This window comes from Seriola lalandi, unplaced genomic scaffold, assembly GCF_002814215.2.
Source record: "Seriola lalandi dorsalis isolate HSWRI2012SDOR001 ecotype SW California unplaced genomic scaffold, Sedor1 jcf7180002054692, whole genome shotgun sequence".
Lineage (NCBI taxonomy): Eukaryota > Metazoa > Chordata > Actinopteri > Carangiformes > Carangidae > Seriola > Seriola lalandi.
The window spans coordinates 1,755,736-1,779,138 of NW_019525245.1; the positions used below are offsets into that span (position 1 = coordinate 1,755,736).

General features: G+C 40.2%; 2 protein-coding genes across 2 annotated transcripts; one reads left to right on the forward strand and one right to left on the reverse strand.

The window, feature by feature from the left end:
- The first annotated feature begins 772 nt into the window (after window positions 1-772).
- kdm5ba (lysine demethylase 5Ba) lies at window positions 773-20,581 on the forward strand. The gene is made up of 27 exons (XM_023423608.2): window positions 773-1,064; window positions 5,516-5,593; window positions 5,798-5,920; window positions 6,126-6,296; window positions 7,161-7,286; window positions 7,641-7,734; window positions 7,852-7,958; window positions 8,117-8,275; window positions 8,425-8,544; window positions 9,961-10,119; window positions 10,548-10,729; window positions 11,021-11,183; window positions 11,497-11,616; window positions 11,999-12,193; window positions 12,558-12,739; window positions 13,435-13,559; window positions 13,885-14,035; window positions 15,069-15,189; window positions 15,415-15,770; window positions 16,595-16,733; window positions 16,847-17,026; window positions 17,111-17,269; window positions 17,918-18,337; window positions 18,526-18,616; window positions 18,712-18,899; window positions 19,009-19,272; window positions 19,440-20,581. Exons 1-27 carry the CDS (start codon window positions 912-914, stop codon window positions 19,575-19,577), a joined length of 4,464 nt encoding a protein of 1,487 aa, XP_023279376.1. The 5' UTR covers window positions 773-911; the 3' UTR covers window positions 19,578-20,581.
- Window positions 20,582-21,274: 693 nt separating this feature from the next.
- Window positions 21,275-23,387, reverse strand: LOC147818118 (homeodomain-interacting protein kinase 2-like). Its single transcript, XM_087178569.1, is given in 2 exon segments — window positions 21,275-22,686; window positions 23,363-23,387. Coding segments are annotated over 2 exon segments (1,437 nt in total).
- Window positions 23,388-23,403: the final 16 nt, after the last annotated feature.

Below are 23,403 nucleotides of genomic sequence, written 5' to 3' on the forward strand. Positions count from 1 at the left end.
GATATACTTTGTGTTAGATGCGTTCAGGGGTTGGTACAGTATAAATGACTTAATTAAAATGTTCATTATGAAAACATAAACAGCCCAACTATCACCATATGACTGTAGTCTCTACCAATCAACGAGCTCCACTAGACCATTTAAAAACGAAGTGCCGGTCAGCGCGTAGAGATCTAGTGGGTGTCTTCGATTAGAAAGCCCGACGTGCCGTCTGACGCGTCTATTCTTTCGGGACAGCCGGGCGGGGTAGGGAAGAGCCAATCAAACGCATCCTACCATTTGTAAACCGAGTTAGCTCAGTGCACCAGCGTGCAAAGTGTGACCCAAATCAAACTCACCCAACAGAGAAGCGATCATCTGTGAGGAAACCACGGAACCAATAAGATATACATAATCCCTAACTAAAGAGTATTGTTCTCATAAGTGTTACCTGTGTGAGAGCGAAATTCATCGTAGTTTATTTCCTATGATAAATGATGATCAAAGTAGATCAAAATGACGTTCAAGACGTTTTACTCTACTCTATCACAGTCCTACGGGCACTTAACTGCTTCAAACAGATTTGAACACGCAACACTGGAGCTGTATCTGTTTGGTAAAATATTAGTTACACACACTCAGTATTTGCGTGTGAAATAAATACTCAAAGTGAGCATGTTGCATCTGACGCGGCCACGCTGCGACAATGTTTAAAACAAACTGTGAATCTAAATAATTTGTGGGTGTCTACTTTTTGAGGCGGAGGGGTACGGCCTGTGACTGTCAACCGCTCGTCTCCAACTAGATAATTCGTCTTTGAGTTCAATGAGTGGTGAATGGACATGAACTGAGAGACAGAAATCCTCAGCGAGCGATTTCTGCGTGAGGAAAAAACAAATATATCCAGCTACAGGCATAACGAAGATGCAACGATGAGTCAACCTCAGCTGAATGAGTTCATTCCTCCTCCGGAGTGCCCTGTTTTTGAGCCCAGCTGGGAGGAATTCGCCGACCCTTTTGCGTACATCAACAAAATACGACCCATTGCAGAGAAAACTGGCATCTGTAAGGTCCGCCCGCCGCCGGTGAGTGTTTCCTCATTTTTACAGTATTTCGAGCTTTTGTTTTGTGCGGTGTGTGTATCTCTGCTGCTGTTGTTAATTTAGCAGGCAAAGTTGTGTTTTTAGACAGGTTTCAACATGGCGGATTGCGGCTCCGAGTTGAATTGTCAGCTAGCCTGAGCCCGGAGTGTGTTGTGTTTGCAACAGCCATAGAGAAGCTCTCAGACATAGCCATTCAGGAGGAAATACTATGTCCTGGACAAGTTTTTAACCTTCAAACACTCAGACATGTGTTTAGTTTATCAGTCAGCTTTAGGGGTATGATCTCTAAAAATAATTCAAATGCCAAAGTTTTGCCTGTATGCAAATATAACAGAAATTGTTTACGTTAGCGCAGAATGAAATGCTTCCTGGAGTCAGCGCACGGAAACAACCCGACAACATTTAAACTAGTCTTTTAGCCACTTCTTTTTATACAGTTCGTTAAATGTAAAGCACAACTTTCCCAACAGGATTTGACGGGTTTAGCTAGTGTGAGGTAACATAGCCAACGTTAATTAGGCCTGTTTAAAGCTGCAGTTGTCTGACATTAACGCTGGCTAACGTTACCTACGTGCTTGGTGACCAACTGTTTATGGAGAGATGGGGTCGCTAAACACGGAGCCTAACGGACTCTGTTTCTGCTTTAGTTTTGTCATTTTTTTTTACATGTAAAACCTACTTGAGTGCTTTTATTCCTGGTTGTTTACGTCGTCAGTTATTTAGATAAGTATTTCAGGCTTGCGGGGTAATATTATATCGTTATTACGAAAACAACTCTCGGACGATTGGCTGTCTTTAAAACATTTTCTTTTTCTAATTGGAGGATTACAATGCCCCAATCCACACCTCCCTAACGTCACAGGAGTCAAATATTACATTTTCAGCATATAAAGAAGATGTAGTAATCATGAATCTTCCTTCAAATACACAGAATTTTGAATTATCTTACATTGGCCTTATTTCTGATACATTGTAGGAGAGCAGGGCATTCAAGGGTGTGTCCAAGCTTCCACGCAAATTAGATAAAAGGCGAATTCTGCTTAGATAAATTATATTACCATGACTGGTGACTAACATGATTTATGTCAGATATCCCCTTTGTCAGTTTGAAAACATTAAGGTCCTGGATGGGAATAGTTTTCTTTGATCTGTATGCCGTCAGATAACACGAGACTCATCTGTAGTAGAAATTAGTAAACTGCAAAAGCCCATTTTGCACGGTTTAGGAGTAAGAGGGACTAGATTGTTATCAAAAAAGGGTGGGAGAGAGACTGCTTTAAGTGTTTGCTGGTGTTGTGGCTGAAAATGCACTGCTGATGTAAACAAAAGAAGGCAATGGCAAAAGGTCTGAGCAAAGATTGTGGATGCAGCTTGTCTAGGTTTTTCATGACGTATATTATCGTCAAAGAAGTGTCCCCTCTTCTATTCTGTGCTTAACTGCATTGTAGTCTACAGTGCATATCTTTATAAAGAGACCTGTTGTTGATCTCATCATTTAGAAATATATTGTGAGGCAAAGTTGTGGCCTATGACACTTTTGCCTGACCAGATTCAGGGTATCGCCGCAAGTCATTGAAATTTACTGGCATCTTTATGACCACATTGGCAGGTTTTAAAATGCAGGGTAATTCTTTTAATTACGTACCATATGGTTAAGAAGCAGCAGGTCAACAAATAAAAAGTACAAATTCAATACCTGTTCATTTAGCGTGTTCTGGTTTGTTTATATATGTAAAATTAATACAAAAGAGGAACAATGTCTAATTTTCAATCATTATCTGTCAGTCCTGTGTCATGCACCATCAGTTTCTACTGAACATTCAGACCAAAGTATGGCTCCAGTGTGGTGTGTGAGCCAAACAAACCAATAAACAATCTTAAAACCTTTAGCAGTGTGAATCTGAGCTCTTGAGGGTGGAAAGGCACAATGGCGTTGGACATCCTGGAGGCTTGTATGGTGAAGGCAAACATTGTGTACATGTAACATCCTGTGTTTTTAAGATAGGATCTGGCCAGAGATCTCCTTTTCTTTGTTTCCGTTTTCTCTACCTTTTTCTGTCGTGTAAAGCAATCATGAAGAGCAAGTGTTTTAGAAAAGGAAGAAGACATTGCATCACAACCTGTTTTTGATCAGTGATTTCTGGGTGCACAGTATGTGGTCAGTATTTCCTTCAGGGTTTAACATGAGTTAGATTTTGACTCTAGATGTTAGTAGCGCATACGTAAATGATTCTCCGCGATTATGTTATGACTGTTTACGGTTAACTTCTCACCACTTGTGTTTGTAATTTTGTACTAGAGGGAAAACTAGTCATGTTAGGACCAAAACTGTGCTTGAAATCTTAACTGGTGTGGTCAGACTTGTGCTTGATGTATGGTCAGAAAACCCAGTGCAGTTCCATATGTTTCAAAACAATTGTTTTCCTTTTGTGCCCGCACATTTGTGGGTCTAATCCAGCTTTGTCTACACATGATAAGGTGGCGTTAATGCAGCTATTGTTGTCCCTATTCTGACTAGCAGTTTCAACCCAGGAAGAAAAAGAGCCTGTCCAGACCCAGTAGATGTTGTGTGCAACATTTTACATTTTATACTGCTAATGCCACGTGACAGGTGGTCATTTTTAAAGAGAATGCTGATTATTTTCACAAAGGAACTGTTTGTTTCTGTACTATTTAAGAGATATTGTGATAATTAAAATCTGAATTAGATCCTGAACCGTAGCCTAAATTCTGGGCCCAACTGAGTCAAGTCACATGATCAGTTTACATATCTTGTAAGTGTAGTTTTGTAGTTTCAGCGGTAGTTTGGTTCAAAGATGTTGACATGGTGTTTTAAGAGCAAAACTAAGACCATATTTCAGGGTTGACAGGTCCATTTTGTTATGTTACAAATGCAATAACAAGTTATTCCACATATTAATGATGTCATCTGATTTAGATTAGTATTCATAATGTGGTCAGTGTTGTTATTTATTTATTCATTTATTTTTTGTCTAAAAGCCAAAACACAGAGTTAAGACCAGAGCGCACCAAAAGCAGTGTTGTTTATTATTTTATTTTTCTCTCATTTGTATAAAACTGAGATGATCCTGCTGATTATTGAGCCATCACTCTAGTCTTCTAGTCTTGCAGGAAGTTGTGTGGTCTAGCAAGAGTAGGTTTGTTTTAATACAATGTGCAAGTGCATTAACGCAGTGCATTCAGAAAGTGTTCAGACCCCTTCAGTTTTGTCACATTTTTATGTTACAGCCTGCTAAAATAAAGAATCATTAATCTACACCCAATACCCCATAATGACAAAGATGTCATTCGTCATTATGGGGTGCAGATTGATGAGGGACATTTTTTTTTAAATTATTTTAGCATAAGGCTGCAACATAACAAAAATGTGAAAAATTGGTGTGGTTAAATTGCTGTAGTTAACTCCATGGAATATGGACAGGCAGTTATTCCATGTTCTTGTGTGTTGTTGAATCACATATTGAGGATTCTCCTGTTATCATTTGATAATCAGCCAATTTCATTCAAAGGTTCTGACAAGACATTTTCAAATTGTCATATTTGATTTTAACATCACCATGTTGCTGAATGCAACTAATGAAAGTCTGCTTATTTACCATGTCGTTTTGTACATACAAAACATTTATAATGTGTAATGTATGTGTGTGTATTAATGTATGTGTATATTTGTTGATGTCACCAAAAAATCAACATGTAATGAACAGATTATTACTATTGACCAGCCATATTGCTCAACGCAAAAAATTGCTTTCAGCATGTTTGCATGTTTGCACACACACACACACACACACAGTGACTTCCTGTAGGCTTGCCTCTAAAAACAGGCTTTGGGTTTACCTGAAGAACTGCAGTTTATTTGATACATGAGACTGGGTGTGTAAATAGTAAAGAGTTTTAGATTTTTATTACCTGTTGACTTGAACCTGGTCAGTTTAGAGGATCAGATGGGGAAGTGTTTAAAAATCACGCTTAAGTGGTAAGTAGCAACAGTCAAAGGGTCTTTATTTCATAAAATATGCTGTATTTGCTGTATCTGTATTAAGATATAAATTGTGCTACTTTTAAGGTCACATAGACAGCCCCCCTGCACATATACAGACTCATTAATGCACCAAACCTGCAACTGAAAACAGTCTTAAATAAAAAACACAATGTATTCCTGCTGATTGAGTAACATTTGCTAAAACCTACAGTCCCAAGGATATTTAGTCTTTTTTTGTGCTTAAGATGAAAATGTATAATTGCGGCTTCAGGCTTATTTTGAGTGGTTTGACTAAAATTATGCATCTTTCACTTGAAGAAATCTTACAAATCTGTCAACTTAATTTGTTTTCAGAGGCTTCTGTTTCAATGTGACCATCAGAGATATTGTCTCATTTTGCTTAATAAATGTTTTTTCTTAATTCTCTCAGGAATGGCAGCCACCATTTGCCTGTGATGTCGACAGACTGAAATTCATGCCACGAATACAAAGGCTTAATGAATTGGAGGTACATTCATATAATATGTTATATATTATATATATTTAAGATACCTAAAATGTAGTAAGTGTAAATGCTGTATTCAGTTAGTTAAAAATCCTGTCAATTAATTACAGGTAATTTGCCTTTTCCATTTCTTTATAACTGCAGGCACCTTGAACAGTGAAATGTTTATTACACAACTAACTAACCTTTGTGTCATCCTGTTTTTAGGCTCAGACCAGAGTTAAGCTCAACTTCCTGGATCAAATAGCAAAATTCTGGGAGCTGCAAGGATGCACTCTGAAAATTCCTCATGTGGAAAGAAAGATTTTGGATCTTTACCAGCTGAATAAAGTATGTGCAAATTCTAGTTTTATAATTAGGATTGTATGAAGAGGACGATAACCAGTTTACAATTAAATTATATGTTTGTGCGTTTATTTACTCATGACCAATTTCTACTGGGACCAATTCTAGAGAGATCAATTTGAGACCATTTCTACTTAAATGGGAACACACCTTCTGAAATACTGAACTCATGGTTTCTCTCTCTTCAAAGCTGGTGAATGATGAGGGAGGTTTTGATGCAGTCTGCAGAGACCGACGCTGGACTAAGATATCTGTCAAGATGGGCTTTGCTCCAGGCAAGGCTATTGGCTCTCATCTGCGGGCACACTATGAGAGGATCCTCTACCCATATAACCTGTTCCAGACTGGAGCCAATCTGCCCGTACGTCACATCTCTTCTTTCTTTTTTCAGTAGCGCAGCAGTAGCTAGACTCATTGTTCACAGTTGCAGTGGATGTTTATTGGAAGAATTAACAGTCCATTACAGCGTCTTTTTAACATATTTATAATTATAAACTTTCTAGTCCAGACTTTCTCCAAAAGCTGAGTACACACAGGATTAATATAGTTGACTATTGTGTAGTTTTAATGGAATGAATGTGGATCTAGTCTTAGTTTGGTTCCTAAGAATATCATAGAAACAACAATGAAACTTTGCCAGGTATTGAACAGTTTGGTTTCTTACTGAGGCCTCGCAGCCATATTTGCTTGCAGTGCTGATAAAGAGGTGAAACAGTTATCAAAGACAGTGAGGTTTTTTACTTTGGACTGTTATGGCCACTATCTTAAGGCGATGGATACAACAACTACATCATTGTACAATCAGTAAAACACTTACAAGCAAAAATCACAATACAGTCAAATCAACGTCTCCAGACAATCACCACAAATGTACTATTACAAGGTACTCTCTAGTAGATGAATCTTGTATTGGATTACAAACATGTTGTACTAGTATCTATGACGTGGCCCAAGCTGTCATCTTTTTGAGGGGCAAGATCTTGGGAAAAAAAAACAAAACATTTAAATCCTCATTTCAGGTATTAGATTGTTTTCTTTCTTTAAAGCATGTGCTAACACCGACAGTTTTTGTTTTGTCTGGTCTCTATTGTTTGAGTGTGTCGGATTGGTTCATTTGGCTTAAATTCAGGGGAAAAAATGTGGCTATTTTTTTTTATCTCACTTAGCTCTTAACTAGACTAGTTCGTTGTTTAATGACGGAAGGTTTTCCAACTTCTTTTTGCAGAAGGCCACCTTGACCAATGACACTAAAGATAAGGAGTACACTCCTCATGACCTGCCGCAGCGCCAGTCTGTGCAGCCCCAGGAAACCTGCAGTATTGCTCGCCGAGCAAAACGAATGAGATCTGAAGTGAGTCTGATCTTTGCTTCTCACTTTTCTCTCATGCTACCACTTCAATCATATGTGATTGTATAGCATTCATACCTTTACGGCTTTGATGCACATTCAACATACACTTAGGCAGAAATGTCTTGTGATGCTCTCAGCTTTACAGTAAGGTGTATTTACATTTTGTGTCTAACATGACAGAGGCCCAGCCGACTTCAATTCAAACTGCACCTGTGGCCTTTTTTGCATGTACATGGTCAAGCCATTAGTTCCCTGGTGTAAAACTCTATGCAGCCGATGTCTTACTGGCGACCCAGTAGACTGTGCAACTCTTGTCTCTCTGTTTCTCTCTGACTCTCACTGTGATTCTGACAGAGAGGTTGTGTTAAAACCGAACCTGGGGAAGTTTGTGAGAATCGTCCCAATCTCAGGAGGAGGATGGGAACATTTGTTGCCAAACCAGAGCCTGGTAAGAACAAAGACCGTGCTAATTGGTTTATAAAGACAATGGGATGTGTTGGTTAAATTGAGCTACATTATTCGAGATTCTTACAGCTTCCAATGAACCGTCATCCATGTCTTTCAGTGAGAATGGCCGTCACCGAGGTGAAAAAGGAGCCCATTGAACATGAGGATCCAACAGAATATGAAGAACTTCTATTAAATAAGATAAACAAACCTCCTCAGAATAAAGTAAGTTATTTTCTATTGTATTGAAATTATGGTTTATATCATTATAATTCCCGTACTGTACAAATAAAACAACGTTTATCCTTATTGGATGCATGTGAAAGAAGATAATTGCACATCACGGAACAAAGACAGTGCTCACAATTGTTCTGTGTACTCAGGTGGACCAGTACATGTGTCTGGTGTGTGGCAGTGGGAGCGCTGAGGACCGCCTGCTGTTGTGTGACGGCTGTGATGACAGCTATCACATCTTCTGTCTGATCCCTCCCCTCCATGATGTTCCCAAAGGCGACTGGAGGTGCCCCAAGTGCCTGGCTCAGGTGAGCTGCAAGCCCTCCACCTCTGGGGGGCTAAATCCTAACAGAGAAGTGTATAATTGGGAACAAGAGAATAATCTCCTGTCTGATATCCACAGATATAGTACAGAGTGGTTTGTTTTTAACTTCATATCCCATCTTTATTCTCGCAGGAATGTGGCAAACCTCCTGTCGCTTTTGGCTTTGAGCAGGCGGGCAGGAGCTACACCCTCCAAGCTTTTGGAGACATGGCCGACTCCTTCAAGTCTGATTATTTCAACATGCCAGTTCATGTGAGTTCAGATCGCTTGTTCATTGATATGGTTTCCATTCCACTTAGTTTTTGTTTTGTTGGTAATTACACTTAATTTCAGTCACTGGTTTAAGTATGATGGGTTGTAATCTTTAAATGGCTTCTATGTGTGTGAAAAATATGGAGGAAAGTTGCTCTACTTGTTCATGGAAATTTAAGGGGTCTCCTATATTAAAAGACACACACACATTATATATATATATATATATATATATATATATATATATATATATATATATATATATATATATAGTGTATAATTACAATGGTGAGAAAAGATGATGATTTAAATGACCGCAAGGAAATGATTGACTGGATCAGCTAAAAACATGTAAATCAAATAGATTGAGTAAAAGAAAATACACAACAACATTAGATTTAATGACCTGACCTACAGAGGTGAGAATTACATCATATCCAGTAAGACCTTGGAAAGCCACATGACTAGGTTGCGTGGACAGTATCTTTATGACAGTGTGCTGTGAAGGGTGACGTCCATAGACCGTCTCCCACAGGCCTATCTTCCCATAATAGTCCTTTGAAGCTCTCAGTTGGCCACTATGACCTGACTCTTCAATGGGAGCCACTTTTAACGCCAGTGTAGGGTAAACACAGCCAGTAGTTGAGGTAGCGTTGGCGATGGTTAATCGGCCCCACTGCATAGACTGCTGTGGATGGTTAAATGTTGAGGGATTATTATGCTAATATTTGACCCCAAACATGACACGTCTTACACAGTGGAAATGAAAGTTTTATGACTAGTTATTTCTACCATTTGCACGCAACTCTAGTAATATCAATATAAACAAAATATTCCAGTGCATGAAATTGTTCTATTTTTATCGAACAAAAAGGTCTTCTGAGACTAGAGGCAGATTTTGGCAGATTTTAAAGGGAAACTCTCTGGACTCCGTTATTTGGTTTTATGACTTTGGTCTGGAACAAAGGAATGCTTTGATAACACACTTCCAGAGAAAGTCCTGTTTGTCTTATCTAATGCTTTGGGGAGGCGGGGGGAGGCGGGGGGAGCCCAGCGTCGGCGTCTCTCTTGCCATGCCGGCTCTCCCTTTTACACGGGCGTTGATCCAGCTCTGTGACTACCTCCGCTGCCGGCTTATTGCCACAACAACAATGCCCAACCATTCCGTGTTCGTATATTTTATACAGAGCGGCGAGGCGGAATAAAAGTGCCACATTCCCGCCTTGAATAGGCTGCGTTAAAGGGGCTATAGACAGAAAATTTTATCCAGCTGAATTCTTGCTGTTGTTCTTTATACTGGTCTAAACAATTCAAGCTCAAATTCTGATAGGTGTAGCAGTGACTGGAGAAACGCATCACCTTTTATATAGCCCATATGTTTGGTTACTAGATTTGTGCTTTTTGTGTGTTTTTCAGATGGTTCCCACAGAGCTTGTGGAGAAGGAGTTCTGGCGTCTGGTCAGCACCATCGAGGAGGATGTTACTGTGGAGTACGGAGCAGACATTGCCTCCAAGGAGTTTGGGAGTGGTTTCCCTGTGATGAACAGCCATTTTGAAGTCTCTCCTGAGGACAAGGTACAAACTGTCTGTTGTTATGGCGATGATGTTATACTTGGCTACAAAATACATATTTTTTACCATGATTTGGAGTCATAATCTAATTAATGTTACCGGAAATTAAAATATTTCATTTTATAAATAACTTTTCCCTCTCTAAAACCTTATGAATAAATATAGTGGTAATGATGTCTAAAAACATGCCCACTATGAATACCTAATTAATATTGATTATCAAAGCAAATTCTCCAAAGGATGTTAACTTTTGTCAAATATCTTTCATTATTTCTTAAGCAGGGTTGGTGGGAGGTGTAGGCTAGGAACTGAGAGACATGAACAACGCTGACATTATGTTTTTGTTTACAGATGTGATGAGTTTTCAGTTTACAGGGATATATTTGAGTGAGAAGTTCAGTGGAGTGTTGAGACCTGTCTCTGACCTGCAGCATTACCTGAGCAGCGGTTGGAACCTGAACAACATGCCGGTGCTGGATGCCTCGGTGCTGACTCACGTTACAGCTGACATCTGTGGGATGAAGTTACCCTGGCTCTATGTGGGCATGTGCTTCTCCTCCTTCTGCTGGCATATTGAGGACCACTGGAGCTACTCCATAAACTATCTACACTGGTAAAATGCATTCACCAAACTCTAAGTATCTGTAATGGTGATTTTAACGTTTGCTTTCCTACACTACAAACACACTGGTATTTTCACCACTGTTGGTCAGAAAATATGATATATTTCTGAAATGTGTGAAACAAAATTAAACATTCACACTGGTCATGGTTTTGGCAAATCTATAATTCTTTAAAAATTACAGTATTACCATACCAGTCCTGTCCAGTACAGTAATGGCAGTAATGTATCATTTGTGTGGAGATACGAATGTTTTTTTCACTAAGATTACCATATGTGTAGGGGGGAGCCAAAGACGTGGTACGGGGCTCCTGGTTATGCTGCTGAGCACCTCGAGTCTGTCATGAAGAAACTGGCCCCCGAGCTGTTTGAGTCCCAGCCAGACCTCCTTCACCAGCTGGTCACCATCATGAATCCCAATACGCTGATGAACAACGGCGTCCCGGTAACAAGCTCACTCTTACACTCATTCATCAGCCATCGCATTCAAATGTCTGAAACAAAGTTTGATCTTTATCCACTAAGTGGGATGAAAAATCCTCACATATGATATCACAAATCACTTTTGCACAGAAAAAATGAATATGAATGACATTCTGTGCTTTGTTACTGATATACTGGTGATCTATACCTCAACTATCAGCAAGACAAGACAACATATGTCATCTTGTCAAAGTACATAATGAAAAGTTTAAAAAACAGGGACTGTTAAATATGTACAACTTGTAATTTTTCTGTCCTTTCTTACTCTTAACTAGATCTATCGCACCAACCAGTGTGCAGGAGAGTTTGTCATCACTTTTCCCAGAGCTTATCACAGTGGGTTCAACCAGGGTTTCAACTTTGCTGAAGCTGTCAACTTCTGCACAATGGACTGGGTAAGAAATTAGTTCATCCATCTGTTTGCACAGCACCAGCCTTGTTCTTTTTTTTAAATAATTATCTTTGCTCAAATGTAGTAGCTCTGCACCATCCCCCAGTTAATGTTGTGTCCAGAAGTCAGGGAAAACTTGCTTGCTTAGAGTTTAAAAGGAAAATGTTCTTCTTTAATGTCAAAATTTGCTAATAATAATATAAAGAAAATAAAAGTGGCGAAAACGACATACAGCACATACAGTACAAAAAACTGAGGACCTGAATGGGGGTTCCACTTCCAGGAACAGGGATTTGTTGAGTAATCATAACAATAATAATTATGATTTTTATGTTTTTTTTCCTGCTGCATTAGTGACTTACATCACTATCACTGTTTTCTGGCAGATGCCCATTGGCCGCAAATGTGTCGATCATTATCGGCAGCTGAGCAGGTACTGTGTCTTCTCTCATGACGAGATGGTTTGTAACATGGCCTGTAAAGCAGACACGATGGATGTTGACCTGGCCTCAGCAGTGCAGAAGGAGATGACCATCATGGTCCAAGAAGAAGAGAAACTAAGAGAGAAGATTAACAAAATGGTGAGCAGTTCTTGTCTGAAGGAATTTTTTTTTCTAGTATAAGAGTTAAAATGATGGCAGCATGTAGTTTCTGTATTTAGAGCACATAACATGTTGAAAATGAGAGTAAAGGGGTGGAATATAATGTCTGAATCTCATTAATTCATCAGTTTGTTATATAAGCTCCTGTGGGAGTTATAGCAAAGCTGGTATACCTTTAATGATGTGTCATCAAGGATAGATTAGAGAAAACTTAAAACTTGAAAGGTATTTATCATTATAGATCAAAGGATTTAGGTTAGGAGACTTCTTTGTCTGCACAGCTGTCACATTTAGCTCCTCTGTCTCCTCTGCAGCTCTAACAACTGTGAATTTGTATCCCCAGGGTGTGGTGCAATCACAGCAAGTCGATTATGAAGTGCTCCCAGACGAGGAACGGCAGTGCTCCAAGTGTCGGACCACCTGCTACCTGTCTGGCATCACCTGTGCTTGCAGCCCCGGCAAGATGGTTTGTCTGTACCACACCCAGGACCTCTGCTCATGTCCTCATAGCAACCTCACACTCCAGTGAGTCTTCAGTAATCACATCAACTGAACATACTCACTTCTGAGTTTCATTCGTTTTGTTTTTACTATTACCATGAAGCATCTGATTATCACACAAAACAATAATGTGAGAATCGTATTTGCAGAAATGGGCAGCTTTGCCAGTGTGTTTTTAGCACTTCGTCAAAAATGAGACCTGCTTTAAATTTTTGTCAGCAATGAAATATTTCTATCACAGAGCAAAGAGACAAAATTAGGCCAGGAAACTAAATGTGCAGTTTCTGAGGCAGTGACATGAATTAATTTCATTAAGTTTTAATCTCACTAGATGAAGAGAATCAATTTAAAGCATCCTAGTAATGATACTTGTGACAAGATATAATTTTCTAAAAAGCATGCGTTCTCTGAAATTCTTATGAAATTAGCTGAAAAATTTTGAGCTCAGGGGGAGTTTGTGAAATCAGCAGTGTTGTACTGTATAAACAACAAAGCAATTTGGTTTTGCAGTAGTAATTTTAGTTTGATGTTGCCTAATCCCATGAAAAGCAGCTGTTAAATGTAAAAGAAAAAAGTGCTCAAAGGCTGCCGGCCTTCTTGTTTACAATTTCAAATAAAAGAAAATTTAGAAAAAAATTCATTTTACATTTTACTTTCTATTGAAGAAACGGCACGACCATCATAGTTTATTCACTGACTTGCTTTGTCATTTCCTGCAGTTACAAGTTTACACTGGATGAGTTGTACCCCATGATGGCATCAGTGAAGCTGCGTGCAGAATCGTACAAAGACTGGCTCTGTAATGTTCAGGAGATCCTGGAGAACAGAGGAAACAAGAAAAAAGGTTTGAAGAAAATGCAAAAAATGTCCTACCACAAAACCTTTGTTCCAAATATGCCCTTCTCCTCCTGATTTTAAGGAGATACACACATTAGTATTCTCAGTTGGCAACACTATCTTGTATTACTTTAACTTGTATTTTAAGACGGCTATTGACACTTTATTTCACATGTACAATCTCCACATGTCTGTTTTTGTGTTTTTTAGAGAATGAACAAAACATTTTATTACTCTTTTTCCCACCACTTAAATTTGAGTGACACACGTAAATATATACCTACAGTCTGTGAATGTATTTTCTGAGGACTTAAGTACCAATTTCTGGTCAGGTTTGGAAGAGCTTCACAGCCTGGTGGAGCAGGCAGAAACAAAGGCGTTCCCACAAACCGGCCTCGTGGATCAGCTACGCACAGTGACCTCAGAAGCAGATAAAGTTGGTGTGATGGCACAACAGCTTCTCAATGGGAAGAGGCAGACGAGGTACTACAAAAATAGATTAGACATGTTTGGTTGCTTCGCTGTGAATCAAAATCAGACCATAACACAATCAATAGCCATCCAGAAAATATGCCTTGTTGCTTCTGACCCACATCAGACATTGTGAGATGATGTGTGAGGAGAGAGGAGAGAGACCAGGAACAGCTGTGTATACTGTTGATTGTAATAATGAAAATAATACCCTTAGTAACACCCTTAGGTGTAATGGTGTTATCAATAATAACATCAGCAATGAGAGTAGCACCAATTAATAATGATAATAATGAGTGTTGTAGTGGCAGATCTGGATCTTGCAGCTCTAGAGACTGAGATACCTGGAGAATGAGGACAGACAGAGAGAAAGAGAGGAGAAGCACAAACTACAGAAGAGAGAAAAAACAAACTTCATGATATGAGGAAGTATGATATATATGTATGGAGAGAGAGAAAGAGTGGTCAGTGCATCATGGGAGTAATCTAGGCCTATAGCAGTATAACTAAGGGATGGTTCAGGGCTCACTTGAGCTAGCCCTAACTATACACTTTATCAAAGAGTATAGTTATAAAAAGTTTTAAGCCTAATTTTAAATGTAGAGAGGGTGTCCTGGTCAAAAATGACCCCATTTCTTTCTGTAGCAATGGAGGCCAAGGTAATGCCATCCAGAGTAACTATATTATCGGATATTATCGGATTCCTGATGTGTTAAGGGTCTGAATTATGAATTTAGATCATCTTACTCTTACCTCTAGCTCATTGGGTTTTCTGGAAATGACAGTTTTCATTGTGTTGGTGTGAGCTGACATTATTCTCAATTATGGTTATTGACTCGGTTGTATTATTATAGGAGGTAACAGGGTTGATCTACAGGTAGTGTTTTCCATTCATCTTGCCAGATAAAGGTGGCAAAATGCAGATTTTATTTTCAAATTGCCAATATTAAGTTTATTTTTCTTTATTATTATTATTATTGCTATTTAAGTCATTTTGATATCTGTCATTTATTGGTCTGTTGAGCAATTTTCATCTGTGTTGCAGGTATCGTTCTGGAGGAGGAAAGTCTCAAAACCAGAACGAACTGACAGTGGAGGAGCTGAGGTCTTTTGTCCGACAGTTAGACAACCTGCCGTGTACCATCCGACAGGCTCCTTTACTGAAGGTCGGTGAGCTTAGATCAGACTTGTTAACATGTATATGATTGTTTTTGTACAGGTTTTTTCTAAATAATAGAATCTTAAATATCATGAAGTTTTTAATTTGGAAAAGAGTTTCTTCAACTTGAAACATGTTTGATGTATGAGAGTGAAATTATTGAATTTTTGAACATAGAGTTGTCCAAGTATTCAAAAGTTGGTACCAAATGCGTGTTCAATATGACCTCTAGGACCTGTTGACCAGGGTGGATGACTTCCGGCAGCGCAGCGAACATCTCCTCTCTGATGAGTCTCCCAGCCCACTGGAGCTGCAGGACCTGCTGGATGTAAGTCTGGGTCTAGACGTGGAGCTGCCACAGCTGCCCCTGCTGAGGGAAAGACTGGAGCAGGCTCGCTGGCTGGAGGCCGTGCAGCAAGCCAGCAGCTGGCCAGACAGCCTCTGTCTGGACACCATGAGGAGGCTGATAGACCAGGGCGTGGGCCTGGCCCCTCACAACTCCGTGGAGAGAGCCATGGCTCGTCTGCAGGAGCTGCTGACAGTGTCGGAGCAGTGGGAGGAGAGGGTGCTCAGCCTCATCGAGGCCAGGTGAGGACACAGAGCTGCACTGGACCTGTTTTGTTTGCATCTTCCATTCCTTCAGTTTCCATAGCTTTTTTTCTTTTTAGTCAGTCCCGTAGCTGTGCTTTGGACGAAGAAACAAACAGACTACTTGGTAACATTTACCAGGTTTCCAGTCAGATACTGTTTTTTTATGGAAATAGTTCAATCAGTTTTTGTTCTTGGTGTTAAGTGTGTAGATTAAATTACAATAGATTGGGCAAATGTGTCACCTTCTTTTTAAGTGAAAGAATCTTCAGAAACAATAGTGTCAGGGAAATTTCAGACAACAAAATTTCAGCACAAGATATGAAATTACCATGAAAAACCAAATCAACTATAATATACTCTACCCCACCTACTCCTTACTTGTCCAGAGCTTGAAACCCTGAAACCATTACAGTACTGGACCTCAGATTATTGTGTTTTAACATACCGTAAAAGCTCTTTTCCGAAAGTGGGAATTTATACATTAATATTTTGTATATGTGCAATTTTCTTAAATAGCAGTGTCAGATGTGAAGTGAAAACATGAAACCAGCTTAAACTTCAGACAGTGCAGAGTGAAATGTGCCAAGTCTGCAGAGCTGGATCATGGTGGATAAAGAGGATCATGATGTTGTGACAGTGCTTAACCCACTAATGGCTCCACAGAGACTACACATTGTAAAGCATCAGACTCTACCATAGCAAGCACCTAAAGTGATCTAATATTTGATGTTTTACTACAACTGTGGGAAAAATGTATTTCTGTTGTCTATTTATCTGCGTGAATAGAAGGTGTACTTAATAAAGCTCATGTCATTTTACAGGCCATATCACAGCTTAGAAACACTTGATGCTGCTCTACAAGAAGTAGAAAACATCCCTGCTTATCTGCCCAACTGTCTGCAGCTGAAAGATTTTGTCACCAAGGCCAAGAAATGGCTGCATGAAGCTGAAGCACTCCAGGTTAAGAAATATATATGTTAAGCTATATATAGAATCTTCTAAACACTAAACACTTGGCTAGAGATGGTGGTGGCGGCGTGTAGATTGTAAATCTTGTGTGACTATGCTTGCAGCTCGGTGGACGTATTCCTGTGCTGGACAGTCTCTCTGAGCTGGTTCTCAGAGCAGAGGGCATCCCAGTGAGGCTCGAGCCGCTGAGTCGATTGGAGGCCCTCATCAGTGATGTTCAGGCCTGGAAGGAGAGCGCAGCAAAGACATTCCTACTGAAAAACTCCCCTTTCTCTCTCCTCGAGGTAAACGGAGATATTACATAATTTGAGTCATTTCAAAGCTGTTTTACATGCCAGGGCCAATAGATAATGAGCCTATGTTTTCAGGTGCTTTGCCCAAGATGTGATGTAGGGACTGGGCATCAGAAGTCACGATCTAAAAAAACAAGAGAGTCTCCACAGATGAACAAAAAATCTTCAACGAAACTGGAGTCTCTATGTGATGTGGAGAGAGCGCTCTGTGAGAGCAGGGACTCTGCTTCTGCTGTGAGTGTGGCTGCTTTTTTTTTTTTTTCATTCTTTTAAAATGATTTCCACAACAAGTATGATTATGCAATTGTAATGGTATAACAAAACGTATAATTAGAGCTGCCAAAACTGTCAAATCATGATTATAAACCTTTTGGGTTTTTTTAGAATTGCTTATCACATATTTCATCTTGTTTCAGTTTGCTTGACTCAAAAAGCTCAAGACTCAAAGTTTTTAACTTTTTTAACATAAAGCATAAAGTCCAGCTGAAGTTGAGTTTTCTCATTAAAACTGAAACAACTGACACTTTTCAAGCTTAACTGACTGATCTCAGACTGCACTAATAACTTACAGAAGAGGGAACATAGTCTTTCATTAACCCAAAATTACTTTACGTTGCATATACTGAGTTTCTTTTTTAGTGGTTATTTAAATTTGACATGCTGTTGTGTATTGTTGAATTTCTAACGGCCACATGTTTTGCTGTCAAGTGGTAAAACATTGTTGTACTTTAATATATAAATAATTTAAACTTTATATCATTACTTGTGTGCCTAACTAATTACTGTAGTCGGTAATATCACCTAATCTGGGGTCAGGAAGCAGAATGAGGGTGAAAATTGTTTTTAATTTCATTTAATAGATTTGATCTTCTCTCCTCACAGATGACTACTCTCGCCGAGGTCCACCAGAGGGAAATGGAGATCTTGTTGGTTCTGAGGGCCTCAAATGAATCTAAGCTTCTTCCTGCTGAAAACTGTTGCGCACTTAGTGTTTGTGTTTGCCAAAAGGCCCCTTCAGGTGCCATGGTGCAGTGTGAGCTCTGTCGTGAAGTTTTCCACTGTGGCTGTGTGGAAACGACCTCAGACCTCGAGTACGGCCAAGCCTGGCTTTGCCCTCTTTGTCAGCGATCGAGAAAGCCCCCTCTGGACAAGGTCCTGCCCCTGCTGGCTTCACTGCAGAGGATTCGGGTTCGACTTCCAGAAGGAGATGCCCTGCGCTTCCTCATCGAGAGGACGGTGCGATGGCAGCACAGAGTACAGCAGGCCTGCACAGAGGGAGTGCTGGAAAAAGTGTCAAAGATGGTCAGTGGACACACGTGTTATAACTCAGTATATGTGTGTGTGTGTGTATATATATATATAGTTGAAAAGATGTCTCTCTTGACTGTTACTTTGTTGATACAAGTCGCCATCAGAGGGCTTGTTTGTGTTATGAGTGACATTAGTTGGATGGCACTGTAGACACAGTTGATTGTTCTTTATTGTTTCAGGGGAGAGCTGGACCCAGAATATCATCACATCTGACTCAGGAAATAAATGGTTCATCTTTTTATACAGAGCACCAGTCTGTTCCACTCCAGGGTCAGTGTTAAAAGCTTTTCCCACTTTGCATCTACACATTACTTTGCATTCATTCTGTTTATTTTACCCTCTGACCTCCATCATATTTGTCACAGGACTTGGTCCTGAGCTGGATGAACTGATGGTGGAGGGATTCCTGCTGCAGGTCACTCTGCCTGAGACCGAGCAACTGTACAGATACCTGCTGTACAAACTGGCCCCCTTGCCCTCACATAGCGCCCCCTGCGGGAACAACACAGAACAGGACCAACAGTCTCAGAGGGGGAGCCCCCAACATAACAAGGTAATGATCACACTCAAGTTAATTACCTGGGGATCATGTTCTCAATCACTCTTGCTATTTATTCACTACTTTTTGGTATATTTGTTATAATGTTTATGTCTTAATGCAGAATGGAGTCTCCGGTTTCAAAAAGGAGGCAATGAACGGACAGAGCAAAAGGACCAAGCGACGGAAGGAAAGCTCCGACTCTCAGCACAGTGACAACGCCAAGAAGTGCCGTAAGAAGAAGTCCAAGAAAAGCAAAGAGAGGAGTGAAGAAACCAAGAGGACTTGTTCTCCCACACACACAGTATCTGACCCTGCTCCGTCAGATTCAGAGGAGGACTACTCACTGTGTGCTGCACCATGGTGTAGGGAGCCAGAGGGTGACGAGGTTAGTTTTATATCATTTTATTATACACAATACATGCAGTATTTGCATCACCTGATCTGAATGTTGACTGTCTTTTGTTATAGTTTTGTTTGGACTTTAAGTACACAAAGAGCTAGTGCTATGAGAGAGAAGAACGCATTTAAACAACAAAATGTTCCACTTTTCAGGTAAACTGGGTCCAGTGTGACGGCAGCTGCAACCAGTGGTTTCACCAAATCTGTGTCGGACTGTCTGCTGAGCGAGCAGAGAAAGAGGACTATATCTGCATAAGCTGCACACAGCCAGACTACAAAAAAGGAGAATGAAGACCAAAAAGTGACTTTGAAGGATCAGCAGTTTTGTTTCAAGCTGCAGCACTTAAGTGCACACCTGAACTCTGTGTGCCCTGCGGCTTCACCCCCCTTTACCTTCTGGCTTGCCCTTAGTGAACATGGTGCTATTTACTTTTTTCCCAGAGTTACAAAAGACTTCTGTCACTGTTTTCGTCACGTGGCTCATTTTTTAAGCCAATCAACTAATCCTTTCTGAAACTTTCCAAGACTTGATGCAGATGTACAAAATGGCAAAATGTTTCAACCAACAGCGCAGGGATTTTTCAACCAAAAAAAAGTCAATTTGACATTACATTTTAGAACAGATTTTTTTTTTTTTTACATGCATCTGAACAATGTGAAACTTATCTTTCTCTTGTAGAGTAATTATTATTTATCTAAGCAATAACTGAACTGATTAATTGAAGTTCACTTTTCACCTGAACTATATTTGTGCTTAGACATTCTTTGATAGGATGCCTGAAGCAGGCATGAAGCTAAAACTCTGAAGAATTCACTTTATTAATCCTATGATATTACACAGTTCAGTTAAAATTTGTGAACAACTCGAATCAGAAACAAGAGAGGCAATGACTGTATGTCTGAGCTTGTTGATCCAAAATGTTCAGAAGTTTGCACCTGAATATTTGCCCATATCCCTTGAAAAATCACTGACTTTGATATGAAGTCAGGTTTCCTTTTTGCGCTGTCAATGGAGGAAAAAAACGAGCCCTGGATCTGTAGTTCTTGGCGCTGGGTGAGACTTGATGATGTTCACAAAGTAAGAATGAACTGTCCGACATCAAAGGAATGTACATTTTGTTTTAGGGTGGATTTTCCCTTTATGGTTTAGGATGAAAATATTGTGTTGGACTTAGATTTAACACAGACTGTGTGATTTATTTGCCACGGGTATATGACCTTTTTCTGCTCCTTTGGGTAAATAATATAATTCATATGTTGCAGTTTGCATTATAAAATAAAAATGTTTGTTCCCATGTGCCTGGACTCGTCAATCCCCTTGGAGGTGAAGGCCATACAGGTCAAATTCATCTTTTGTAGTCTGAAATCTGTAGTCTTATTGTAGCTGCTCATAAAAGTCTCATTTCAGTCTTTGCTGAAAATTGAAGCAACTGTTATCTGTGAAGGAATTTTTCCATCTTGAAGTCTTCAGGTGGTATGTGGCAGTGTTCCCACGGGTCACTTAGAAGTAAGCCCTAAAAGCAATAGTTGTGATCTATTTCAAGTATGTCTGTGAAGACACTGATAGACTCGAGCTTGCCCAGTCCCCAGTAGCAGTTGCCATAAGCAACCAAGGTCATATAGATATGATGGACCAAGTTCCCGCTGAGGATGTGAACAGTCATTACACTGGTGGCCCTCAGGGTCACAAGATACACAGTCTTACCTTTGGTCAAGTCAAGTCAGTTTTTATTTGTATAGTGCCGGTCGAGCAGGTCTAGACTTCTTTATATTATTTACAGAGACCAAACAATTCCCACCAAGAGCAAGCATTAGGTGACAGTCGCAAGGAAAAACTTCCTTTGAAAAGGCAGAAACCTCGAGCAGAACCGGACTCAGGGTGGGCGGCCATCTTCCTCAACCGGTTGGGTTGAGAGAAAGAGAGAGAGAGAGCGTGCACGTGTGCAGGGGTGGGGGGCAGCCTGGGTGCTCATGTAGCTGTCATGTCGTCATGATTCTGCTGGGGACAGCAGGAGCACCGAAGAAAGAACCAAAGCATTTGTTAAAGTCAAAACAAAAAGAACCCAACAATTCCCACCAAGAGCAAGCATTGCGTTCTTTGTTTTGACAAATCCTTTGGTTCTTTCATCGGTGCTCCTGCTGTCCCCAGCAGAATCATGGAGATCAGAGGCAGGTGAAGTTGCCTCATTCAAGTCAAGTGGTTTCTGATTGGACTCAGCAGCAGTGGCGTCATCTAAGCCAGCTTTCTCTGGTGGTCTCTTGTTGTTGCCTTTAGCGGTCCTGTCAGCTGTAGCTGGGGTTCCATCATTTGTGGTTTTGGCTTCATCTAAGCTACGTGTGGATTCTCCTTTAAAACCTACAACTTCACTGGATGTTACAAAGTGCTTGAATTTAACTGATGATTCCTCCAGTTGGCATTTTGTTATCGTCGAAAAGGCTGCTGACATGTAAGGGTTGGGGTTCGCATCATGAGGAAAATGTTTCATGGTAATAAAACGGTGCCCCAGAGCTTCACTGAGGGTGATTCTTTTTTGAGGATCTACCTGCAGCATTCGTTTGAGGAGGCTTAAAAAGGCCTGTGTGTCCTCAAACTCTGTGGTATCGTTCACCTCTGGGCGAGTCTTTGTCACGTCATTTAGACTGGTTAACTTGTCAAAAATGCCTCTATACCGCCTGGTCTTGGAGCCTGTTAGGAGCATGTACTCAGCCTCTGTATTCAGCCTCCATGAAGGGTTAGAGGAGTCTTTGTCTTTGCTGAAAAAGCAGCTAGAATAGATTCCAGAATTCAGCAAGTGATCATCAGGCAGACCCTGCATCTGCACGATGGCTCTCATTACCTGATATGCACACCTTATTGGATACAGGTTCTGGCCAAGGTACATGAAGGCCAAAACGCAGCCAAGAGACCACATATCTACAGCCTCATCAAGTGGAAGGCCCAGGATAACTTCAGGGGCCCTGTAGCCAATGAGTTTCACCCTGAAGGGCTGCTGATGATTAACCAACATTATGTTGTCTGGCTTGACATGTGACAGACCTACGCTCTTGAGGGTGTTCAGAGCCACCAGCTTTTGTTGTGTGATTACTCGAATCTCAGACAGATGCAGTGGCTGGAAGTCTCTGCTTCTGATGAAATCATAGATATTTATGTCCAGCATTTCAAATGCCAGACAAACATGTCCTTTATACTCAAAATGCTTGGCAAACCTGACCAAGTTGTTCTTGTCTTGGTCAAGCTTCCTGATTTTCTTGAGTATGGCCACCTCTCTTTTACCAAACTTGATTATTTCCTTCCTCACAATCTTCACAGCTAGCTTCTCCTTGGTGGCTAATCTTGTTCACTAGACCACTTTTTCAAAAGCCACATGCTCCAGGTACCTCTCTACGAAGTACACAGTTTCTTAACCAGGCATAACCGCATATTTTTCTTTCTTGCAATTTTTCTTCCCTTTCTGAGCACAGCCACAGTTTGGTCCCATTTCTAAAAGTTAAATGTTACCAATTAAACCGACTGCAATTTGTCACATTTTATGTGACATCATCATCTCGCCAAATTGCACGTAGAAAAATTCTTCGTTCATCATCGAAGGGATCTGAGGTCAAAAGAAACCATGGTTACCATAGTAGCAAGTGTAGTTTAAAATATAATATAATTAAAATATCTCTGTCGATTTTCTTGAGAGCTGCTCACCCAAAAAACTTGACAGTCGACACAGCTCATCCTTGGGTCCTCAGCAATACACCTGCTCAGTTTGAAGTCGATCTGATGATCAGGAAGCTTAAAACCATGACCTCACATTCTGAATGTTAAGCTTCAGTGTTTGGCTTTTTCCCCTCTTTATTGAAGTAGAAAATGTACAACAATATGGCAAGTGATACATTAGTGCAAACCTCTTTAAAAAACAAAAAACAAAACAGGGCACAGTGTAATGAGGTAAGATCAGTACAAATTAAAAAGGCAAAAAATATACAAACAGAAAATAAATAACATAGCTAAGAGGACTTTTCTAATGTTGGGTCAGGTTGTTGCTGTTTAAGACAACAGAACCTGACAGCCTGAACTCAGGGGATAATACTCCAATCTCTTAGGGGGCGTGGCATGTCGATCACCGTCTCG

Excerpts from the sequence above, each read along its gene's own strand:
- kdm5ba (XM_023423608.2), top strand. The coding sequence starts at position 912 with ATGAGTCAACCTCAGCTGAATGAGTTCATTCCTCCTCCGGAGTGCCCT. Across the intron at positions 11,184-11,496 it reads TGATGAACAACGGCGTCCCG|ATCTATCGCACCAACCAGTG; the intron begins GTAACAAGCTCA and ends ACTCTTAACTAG. Across the intron at positions 18,617-18,711 it reads CCAGTCTGTTCCACTCCAGG|GACTTGGTCCTGAGCTGGAT; the intron begins GTCAGTGTTAAA and ends TATTTGTCACAG.